Source organism: Dryas octopetala, chromosome 3 (assembly GCF_963921425.1).
Source record: "Dryas octopetala chromosome 3, drDryOcto1.1, whole genome shotgun sequence".
Lineage (NCBI taxonomy): Eukaryota > Viridiplantae > Streptophyta > Magnoliopsida > Rosales > Rosaceae > Dryas > Dryas octopetala.
In genome coordinates this window covers 993,749-1,004,407 of record NC_141368.1, presented here as the reverse complement: position 1 = coordinate 1,004,407, position 10,659 = coordinate 993,749, and the positions used below count along the sequence as shown (strand labels likewise).

At 38.4% G+C, this 10,659-nt stretch overlaps 1 protein-coding gene and 1 pseudogene across 2 annotated transcripts; one reads left to right on the top strand and one right to left on the bottom strand.

Moving 5' to 3' along the window:
• Positions 1 to 2,499: 2,499 nt before the first annotated feature.
• On the top strand, positions 2,500 to 6,619 carry SPDS3 (spermidine synthase 3). The gene is made up of 9 exons (XM_086234711.1): positions 2,500 to 2,528; positions 2,619 to 2,695; positions 2,804 to 2,926; positions 4,902 to 5,006; positions 5,097 to 5,169; positions 5,278 to 5,349; positions 5,582 to 5,774; positions 5,957 to 6,086; positions 6,352 to 6,619. The coding sequence occupies exons 1-9, from the start codon at positions 2,519 to 2,521 to the stop codon at positions 6,475 to 6,477; spliced, it is 909 nt and encodes a 302-aa protein (XP_086090837.1). The 5' UTR covers positions 2,500 to 2,518; the 3' UTR covers positions 6,478 to 6,619.
• Positions 6,620 to 6,746: 127 nt separating this feature from the next.
• On the bottom strand, positions 6,747 to 10,303 carry LOC147289223 (cyclic nucleotide-gated ion channel 1-like; annotated as a pseudogene). Its single transcript, XR_015121012.1, has 7 exons — positions 10,052 to 10,303; positions 9,382 to 9,942; positions 9,099 to 9,296; positions 8,227 to 8,525; positions 8,004 to 8,115; positions 7,565 to 7,815; positions 6,747 to 7,432 (listed from the first exon to the last, which is right to left on the bottom strand). The product of XR_015121012.1 is annotated as a cyclic nucleotide-gated ion channel 1-like (transcript).
• Between the last annotated feature and the right edge of the window lie 356 nt (positions 10,304 to 10,659).

Genomic DNA, 10,659 nt, shown 5'->3' with positions numbered 1-10,659 from the left:
CAAAGCTCGCTGTCGCAATGAGATTGTGGCTATGGCCCAATGACTCAATGAGATTGAAAACAATATGATTGTGTATATGTGTTTCTGTACTGGGCTTAAATGGAGGCCAGTTGGGCTGGGCCTTGGGTGTAGTCTATCTAGTCTCCAAGTGCGATAAATTAACTGCAGGCCGTAGTCGCTGATATACGAGTCTCTGCTTGGGCTGACCACCCTCCTCATCATGAGTTGCCAATTGGGGAAACTCTGTATTTGCAGCCTTCTTTGTTCGCTTGCGAAAACTTAGCATTGCTGTTGATATGGTGGAACCAGCCATTTCCTCTCTTTTCCCAGAATTTCCGAAATCCCAATACATTTTGCAGTTGGAGGCCACGCTTGACAAGTCCTTGGCCGGCAGAGCAAAGCCTTCTACTTTGGTATGGCATTTCACATTTTCGGTGGAGATTGGAGTTGTTGGGTACGGATGCCCAACCCAGAAGCTTTCGTCTCCGTAAAAATCACCTTTCTCAAGGGTCTTGTGGATCATTGATGATGACGAACTCGTTACCAATCGTCCGGCACCACCATTTCTGGATTCGTTAGTCGTGTAGGTCCATATGGTGCCTTGTGTAATCAAGAGCATTAGATCAAGTGGTTCTCCCGTTCGCACGATGTAGCTATTCTCAGCGTACATCACTGGTCTCAAATAGTCGCACATCATTTTCAGCGCGGGCTCTTTCACATTTTGAAGCTTTAGTACCTACATAACATAATATCTTAATTTGCTTACATTTATTCATCGATCAATTCATATATATATATATATATAGAGAGAGAGAGAGAGAGAGAGAGGATGCATGAGAAATTTATATATCCTACGTACGTACTTTCTTTAGCGTTTCCATGCAGAGAAAACGCTTTAGAGATTTTCTGGTTTTCCAGGGAAGAATAGAGAATAGATTCTCCAGATTCGCATCTTTGTGTGAGAAATTGTAATTGATTCTCTTGTTGATGCAAATTCTCGTAAGGTAGATGCAACAACTCAGAATAGCTGATCTGGCTGATCAGGTGCTTTGCTGGATGATGAAGTGGATGTTGGTTGAGATCTTCCTGCAAAAGAAACAAGATCAAAGGAGATGGACCGGTGTGGTACCAGCCAAACACACTCCGATGATGAAATCAGTGATGGTGTTTGATGGTGGATGAGGAAGAACAGAGGATGAACTTGGGAGAATAGGAAGAACAAGACAAATGTTCTGGGTTATTCTCAGCAAGTTGGGTAAGCTCTTTGGTGAGTGGAAATTTTGTGTAAGTGTTTGTGGGTAGATGCATAGATTGCTAGATCCCCATTTTGTGCATACATGATCCCTTTATATAGGCAAAGGAAGACTTAATGATTAAGTTACCTGCATGTGAATGAATGGTTGCCAGAGACCCACGCATCTGGCCAGACCTAGTTGCATGTTCAGCTGCTTGCTTCCTCAGCATTCAATGCTGCATTGAATGCCCTATTAAATGCAAGGTTGGAAGGTTCAGGCAAACTGCCCCAGTAGTCATGAATGCAGGCCTGACATTCCCTCTGTCAGAAGATTTGTGTCAGGTGCATTTAAGTATGGCGGTTCGTCCCAGCGTGATCTTCCCGGGAATGGCGGCGGAGAGCCGAGCCGAGCCGATACAAGCACATGTTCTTATGCGTTGACATGAAGTCCATGTGTGGTCGGATCGGACATGGGATTCCAGACCGAGCTGATCCAGTAAACTGGGGTCTTTCCGAGCCCTAATTGGCCGACGCCAGAACTCGAAAAGAGACCATCCCCTGCGCCGAGCCGAGCCGAACCGGGATGACCGTGGAAAGATGGACACTCGATCCCTTGAAAGATCATCGGTTCGGCTCGGACCGAACATGGTGGGCCCGGCGTGGAAACTCGGTCTGAGCTGGCAGAGGAAATGCTGACCAGTGATGATGTGGAGGTCAAAGTTTGACCACGGAGAGTCAACTCCGAGATGGATGTTGACCAGCCACGTGTCGAGCCGTGATTGGCTGTTCGGATCTATGTGGATTTTCCCACAAACATCTCTAAGATGATTTTTATTGTGAATATTTTATTTTCCAAAATATATTACTTATGAATATCTACTGATTGTCAGAGACTGGAGACAGAGAAGAAAAAGATAATATATGCAGGGCGGCGCAGGAAGAGGTTTGGAATGCCAGAAGACTATGGATGGGAAGGTGAGTAATGGGAATGGTTCAGAGAAGGCCATCCCTTCCTGTTGCTTGAAGGCCAGGGCATCAGCCCCTGAGGTTGAGGCAAAATGTCACTCTACCGTTGTTTCTGGGTGGTTCTCAGAATCCCAGTCTCGCTCTGGTCATTATCTGTGATTTTTTTCCCTATGTAATTTGACTTAACTTTGCTGTTTCCCGTCAGCAAAGTAATACACAGTCTTGTTGTCCATTGACCTCCTTTATTCTTTTTTTTTTTTTTTTAATTTTAATTGCAGATAAGGCTAGGAATTGAAAAAGGTTTATTTCAACAACCCAATGTGGCCTGGTAGGCAGAAGTTGCATGCATGTACATATATCATGTTTTCATTTTGTAGTTGTTTTTCATTTTTATTTTTCTTTCTTTTCATTGGTAAAGGTGAGGCTCATTCACTAAGAGTAGAAAATATTCTGTACAAGGGAAAGTCGGAGTTCCAAGAGATTTTTGTTTTTGAGGTTTGGCATTCTCGGCTGGGAGAGTTACTTTTTGTTGTTAATATCCCTTACATTCCTTCCTTTAGTCTTTATTTATGTTAACATCGATGTGAATTTCTTTCTACGCAGTCCTCAACATATGGTAAAGTGCTTGTACTCGATGGTATTATCCAGCTGAGTGAGAAAGATGAATGTGCATACCAGGAGATGATAGCTCATCTACCTCTTTTTTCGATTCCCTCTCCCAAAACAGTAATTTTACTTCATCCATCCATCATGTTTTTGATTTCCAAGTTGTGTGCTTGTATGCATTGTTGGAAATTGATTAAAAATAAAAAGGAGGTTTGCTGCTGCAGTTTTGTTTGAAAGGAGAAGAACCATGTGTTTATGACACATGATGAAAAAGGGTGCTGCAGCATGGTGTGATAGAGACAAGCCTCCTTGAAACAAGGAGGGCTATGACAATTGATAGGTAGGGGGCTGAGGAGTTGTGGGCTAGTTGGATCAAGTTGAAAACCAACTCTTGGTCTTTATTAGTTGGCACCTAAAATAAGGAAAATTGATGGATGTTTTTTGTTTGTTGACTTCAATGGATGAAAGAGTTCACCCACTGCAATTGTTTATAAAAGGCAGCAACCCTTTCATTCAAGTAGCAAGGCATCAGAGAAGCAAGCCTTGTGAGCTTCTGAATGCAGAGAGGAAACAAGAGTGCAATACTCTTGGGTGAGATAGAGAGTTCTTGGGAAATTCTATGTGTGTGGGTGTACAAGGGTTTTTGGGATTGCGTTATGTGATATAATTCAAGTATGTCTTGTACTATTTGTATTCTCATAGTGAAGAACAAATATCTCTGGTGGATGTAGGCGGAAGTTTGCCGAACCACATTAATCTTGTGTGCATTATTTTTATTTCTCTGTTATTCTTGATATTTCTCTAAAGGAGGATCCTGGAGGGGATTTGGAAATACTCTCAAGTTAATATTGAGAGGTCCAGTTTTCCCAACATGTATCTCTGTGTGTGTATGTGTATGTGCGTATATAGTCTTGATCATAAGGTCACTGGTCACCTTCAAAATGCATGGTCACAATAGTTGAATGTAACTGTTGGATTTTGATCCAATGGTTGGTGACCATTATATATATATACATACATCCATATTGTAGGTTTCTTGGAACACTTTTCTTTTGTATTCTATCTGTTATTCAGTTGACAGAGTGCCAGTGGGTATTTGGTTCCTATATGTTCTGCAGGTTAAAATATGATTGTTCAATCAGTTCTGAGGATTTTATTCCCCACTGCATGCTTCTATATGATATTAGATATAACAATAAAACTTTTTTTCTTGCCTAAAAAATGATGATAATAACAGTGAACAGAACTGTTTTGATTCTTTCTTTCTTAACTAATCAGTTACAGATGCCCCTTTGAATAATCTGTAGTAAGATGAAAATAGAATGGAACTTTGACATTCTTGATAATCTGTAGTCTCTTAAAATCATATTTATGACAAAGCTTGTGTTCCATGGACTGTCTTTCCTGCTCTTTTGCTTTTAAAGAGACTATTGCTTTCTATATGTTTTGGATAAGATATGATTTTAATTATGGTATATCTCATGGTGGGAAACCTTAAGATGGTTTTACTTGCAATGGTGAGTTGAACCTGAATACATGTGCTCATGGTCATGTTGCTAGCAGTACCATGAATTGCAAAGACTATCTTGGAAGTCTGGGAGTCTTTTAAACAAAGGGATTGGCTTCCTTGTTATTGACAATCCAGGCATCAAATATGTTGCTTTGCTCATACCATGGTACTATTCTGCCTCATGTTTTCTTGAATTGGCTGCTATGATTCTGTAGCTCGTTGTTTGCACTGTGAACTGAATTTATATGTGCTACTGTGAACTGAGTTTATGTGCTATGCCTGCACAATGATACTATTCTGCCACATTTAGGGTGGATTAGGCTGCAATGAAACTGTAGATGTTCATTTGGACTATGAACGAGTTTCCTAAATACTCAGATAAGATGACCTTGAATGTGAAGTTATCATACTAAAATATTCAAAATCTACATAGTTATGATAGTTTGAGTCTTGGAAACAGTCAGGTGCCAGCTTTTCCGTAAATTAGAATAGATGTAGAGTTGGACAGCTTTTATGCCCTCATGAATTTGTGTTATTATTATTGTTGTTGTTACAGTTCTAAATATATTGAAATCCTTGATGCAGGTTCTGGTTGTTGGTGGTGGTGATGGCGGAGTTCTTAGGGAGGTCTCTCGCCATCCCTCTGTTGAGCATATTGATATATGTGAGATAGATAAGCTGGTTATAGATGTAAGTGGTGATGTAATGTATCCCTTCATGTATTTAACCTTTAAGAAATTTTGAGGTAACTAGCTCCTTTTTGTTGTTTGTTTATTCTAGGTGTCTAAGAAGTTTTTTCCAGAATTAGCTGTTGGATTTGAGGACCCTCGTGTCCACCTTCATATTGGTGATGGTAATGTTTAATACTAATATTTTTTTCCATCTCTTTAATGAAATCTGCCAAACTGGTTTTGTATATGGCCGTCTGTCTCAATATCTCAGTAAAAAAAAATTGTGACAGCTGTTGAATTTCTAAGGCATGCACCTGAAGGGAAGTATGATGCTGTTATTGTTGATTCATCAGATCCTGTAGGTATGTTATTTGATTCTTACAATAATTTTTCTGAACGCTTACTCACTGGTTGACTTTGAACTTTTGTGCAATTTGTTTGTTATGCTCTGGTGTGCATATATATGTTGGAAGACATGTTTCTGCTAATAGACCCTCTCTCTCTCTCTCTCTCTCTCTCTCTCTCTCGTATGAACTCCTGTGATCATGAGGTTTAGAATATAAAGTATAAATGTATGGTTTCCTTCTGATGTAGGTCCTGCTCAAGAGCTTGTAGAGAAGCCATTTTTTGAGACAATAGCTAGAGCATTAAGGCCTGGAGGAGTTCTCTGTAACATGGCAGAGAGTATGTGGCTCCATACACATCTTATTCAAGATATGATTTCAATTTGCCATGAAACATTCAAGACTGTCAATTATGCATGGGCGAGTGTTCCTACATATCCAAGGTAACAATGTACTTTCTGTTTATTGTCCTAATTTATTCTGCCTCTATGAATGTTTTTGGTATTGGGAATTTTTTTTATCATCAATCTGTTGGGCCGTAATAATAAGATTCAACTAAACACCTTTCTGAGACCAGGTAGATACCACGAACTCATTCTTACTCATGAGATTATTTGTCATGCAGTGGTGTGATAGGGTTTCTGTTATGCTCAACAGAGGGGCCTCCTGTTGATTTCAGAAATCCAGTCAATTCTATTGAGAAGTTAGAAGGAGTCCTCAAACATAAAAGAGAACTTAGATTCTATAACTCGGAGGTAGGAGTTCCTTACTTCTTTTTTCCAAGTCAAGTTACATAGAAATCTGCTATATTGCATCTTTTGCTTTTGCTTAGATATGCAAGATTCCTAGCCATATTTAGCTAACCCGAATATCTCATTTTATTTTAGCTGTTAGAAAACTATGGAAAATACGTCCTTCGATGAATTTTCCTCATTTTGTTCAAGGATATGTCTCTTCCGTTTTTTTCTTGGAATTAAAATATACTTATTTAGCAAAATGACAGTGTAGTTTGTTCGACAGATGCACTCTGCTGCCTTTGCCTTGCCTTCTTTCTTGAGGAGGGAGGTGAGCTCACTCTGTGATTCTTCAACCCCGATGAGCCTCTGTGTCGAAGTAGTGGGTACCACATGGAAGAATAGAAACTAGGTAATTACTTACAAATTAATTTAAGTGTACATGGGGGTTCATGAGCTCCCATGTAAATCATGAATTTGTGGAAATCACTATATGATAGGCATTGTGACATTATGTTATGGGCGGTGGATAATATGGTTAATTTGCTGAGGTGATCAAGTAATTATGAATCAGACATTATGTTATGGCTCATAATTAGTTCATTTTTCTTTTTATCAAAGACAAAAAAGTTGAAACCATCGAAATCAAACATAAAACACATCATGTAGTCATCTATATCCAGAGTGGGATTGGTTATCATCTATTTCTAGGGGGGATTCAATTTCAGATACGTGATTTTTCTTGCTGGGGAGTTCACAACACCTGCTCTAGCCGGGCGTGGTGAGTTGGCAACAACCGCTGTAGCCGGGCGTGGTGAGTTCACAACAACCGCTCTAGCCGGGCTTGGGGTTGATAAAAGCTTCTTTGGTTGACAGCTGATACGACGTCGGATGGCTGTTCCTATTGTACAACGTGCCACTTGCTCAATTTCATTAGAATTGTTACAATTGTTGAAATCCCAATATTGTTTGCATTTGGAGACCACACTCATCAAGTCCTTGGCCATGAGACAAAACCCTTCTACTTTCGTATGACATTTCACATTTTCGGTTGAGATTGGAAGCTTGGAAACACTCTTGTCCAGTGATGCCCTGAGAAGCTCTTCTCCATAAAAGTCACCTTTCTCAAGTTGTCTGGTGTCCATTGATGTTGGGGTTGGGGAACCCATTTTTGCTTTTCCAGCTGCCTTCACACTCTCACTATTGGTGTAGGTCCATGTCCATATAGTGCCTTCTGTAATGAAGAGCATGAAATCAAGTGGGTCTCCCATGTGAGCAACGTAGCTATTCTCTTTGTACATCACTGGCTTCATATAGTCGCAGATCATTTTCAACACCTTCACATCCATTTTTTCAAGCATTGGCACCTATACGAGTACTAATAGATTACATTAATAATTAAGATCAAATATATAATTAAGAACACATTCATTGATTATATACTTGAAGCATGCATGGTGTGACATAAGAGATCGAGAGAGGTTGATCGAGGATCATACTTTTCTTAGGGTACCCATGCAGAGAAAACGCTTTAGAGATTTTCTGGTACGCCAAGGAAGAATGGAGAATAAATTCTCCAAATCAGCATCTTTGTTTTCTTCCAATATCTGTTTTATGTTAATCATGATTTCTTTCTTCATATCATCAGGGAGGCCATTTTTACCTCTTCCAATATCTGTATATCTAGCTCTTTCATTTTCATCTTCTGTCTTATATCCTCTGATTTTGTAGTTGCCAACTGCATAAATGTCTATTCCACGGAAAAAAAAAAAAAAAAAATTCAGTTCCTCAAATCTTAACTACCAAAAAGGTATATATCATGAAGGAAATGATACGTCTTTATAATTTAAAAGAAATCACACATAATTGGATGAACCGGGACCCTGAAGTTGAAGGAAAATGATTGAAAAAAAAATGATAGAGACATTCACTACCAACCTGCACATTTCCAATGAGATATAAAAAAAGTAGCAAGCCAGTGATAGAAATAAGAATTGCAAAGCAGTTTTCCCACACATAGTCGCTTGTTTCCAGATTCGTGCCAAAATTACTGGAAATAGTTAATGAAAAGGATCAAGCAAAACGTGAGATACTAATCAATATATGGCTGGAAATAGTAAAACAAGTTGTAGAAAAATTGTTGGCCCTCAAATATGCAAACCTTAGATTTCGCAGGCCCCACCAGAAAGAGTAAAAGAACTTCATTGGAAAATGTTTTGACCTCGTGTTACCGGACTTTAGAGAATCAAGAAATATTCCGAAATCAAATGGTGCTTTAGAATTTTCTGGAACGTCTATACGGCAATCATTATTTAGAAATGTAATGTTTTTTGGAATACTTCTCTTATCATCGCAATAAAAAGTACTCATACATCCTATTATAATATTTTTTACACACGCTCGGTGCCAGCATGATATCTCTCGTTGAATAGAGAAAAAGTACCAAAACGCTCCAAGTACCTAAAAGATAACAAATTAATCAATTAATACTCTAAGAACTGATCAATTGATGCATTGAAGGAAAAGTACAGTACTACTCATCTAGCTAGAAAGAATAATGTTGATAATGGGGGATATATGTACACCTTAATCGGTTTATGTTAAAAAAATGGAAATGTTGTTTGTACTCTAGAGAGATGTTGATGGTAAACTCTTAAATTTAATTAAATTCAAACAACTATAAAATTATCTTGTATGTAGCCATTGGTGACAAAAAGAAGGTTTTTTTTATTATTTTTTTTTATCAGGACAAAAATAAGGTTTCAGGGTGTGTATGTGTAACTTTACAAAACACCTTGTACGTACCTAGCCTAACCTTTGTGAAACTAGCGATTAATTGCAAAACAGTTTCGAATGTAGATGCAGCCAAATTAAGCTAGAGATCACACCATGCACTAGCCAATCATGGGGTCATTGTAAAATTGAATTCTTGGTAGTTAATTAGCTAGAGTAAAGAGAAATTATTACATCAAGCAATTAGTTACTAGAGTAAAGATTAGTAATAAATAGAAAAAGTATCAAGATGGAACTTACATGACTAGCAAGGATGTAGAGAAAAAAATTGAATAGACCTTTAACCCATTTTCCAGTATTCCTTTTAAATTCGTTGAACGATAGGTGAATTCGGTAAATTCTTGGCAGATATTGAACGAGAAGAAAGAAATTTAGAATCTTTCTATTATTCAAATATCCAGAACCTCTCATCTTGAAAAAGACACCTACTAGTAGAACCTGGAGAAAGTAAGCAATAAAGAGTTAAAATTAATCCATTATTATAGCTGGCTAAAACCTATCTAGCTAGCTAATAGTTACTTACTTGTGGGATGGGAAGAAGAGAGAGAAAGTCAATGAGGATGGAGAGAGATAACCAGGACATGATCATTTTGTGAGCTATTTCCTTAGCAAATTGACCAAATTGTCCTCTTTGGGTTTCCCAAGCCAAATCTCCTCCTCCTGTTTCTACATCGGAAAGGGGCACAGTTCTTTTGGTATTCGAGGCCACACTCTTAATACGTCCTCGAATTTCACATATGACATGCACTATGGAAATGATGTCTGTGACTGCTCGCAAAAGAACAGATATATCTCTCAACTTTTTGTCGACTCCAAGGCACTTCTTTTCGCCGTCGATAATTGGAATGTAAAAGAAGAGAGGATCCAATGAGACTCAATCACACATGAAATCACAAATATCTTTTTCCACAAGGAAGTAGTAGTATTTGCGACGACTACTGTTGGTCTGCTGCTAATTTCCCATTTTTTCCTTGATGAAAGTGACGGTCCTGCTAATTGTGTCAATGTTGGAGGGGGATTGGGAGGACATGCGTGGTGTTGTCCCTGAGCACCGCCTATAGTGTGACCAGTGCCCGGAGTAAAGCTGATACATGCAAAAATTATGTAAGGCAATCAGAATTAATTAATGGAAAATTAAGAAGAATAATGATACCCAAAAAATGGCAAAATTAGATTTAAATTAAGAAACTAACCTTAGTTCAACCTCGTGTTCCTGATAATCCTGCGAGCTAATCATCATTTATCCTTTTTTAATTTGGATTGGATAGAACTCACCTTAGTAAAACGCATATTTGGAGGCAGAGACTGGAGAGAACTCACCTTAGTTCAATGTGGTCTTCCTGATCGTGCGAGTTAATCATAATTTATGACTTACTTAATTTGAAATCTGGTAGCTAGCTAGAGACACAGACTACAAAACAAGCTTCTTCAAATTCGATCTATTCTACAAATAAATAGTAGTTGTTTGTGTTATTAGGTAAGTTCATGGAATCTATGTAAACAGGGACAACGTACGCGGAACCTATTAGTCGCAGAGTTGACTGACCAAGACTTACCTTCTATTTCTTTTGGACTGGTACTGACCAAGATCATGTCCACAAGTTCCTATTATCTTCTTCATTTTCAGCTGAATCTGCAGTTACGATTGCATTTTACAAGGCTATCAAATTTTAGTCTAATTAAAATGATTTATTTATGATCAGGACCCTGTGGGGTGGTCCAAAAACAAAACTATTAGTTAGCATTGAGTCATATATTGATAATTAATGGGTCTTCATTTCTTGTGGCAAGGTAAGTTTTG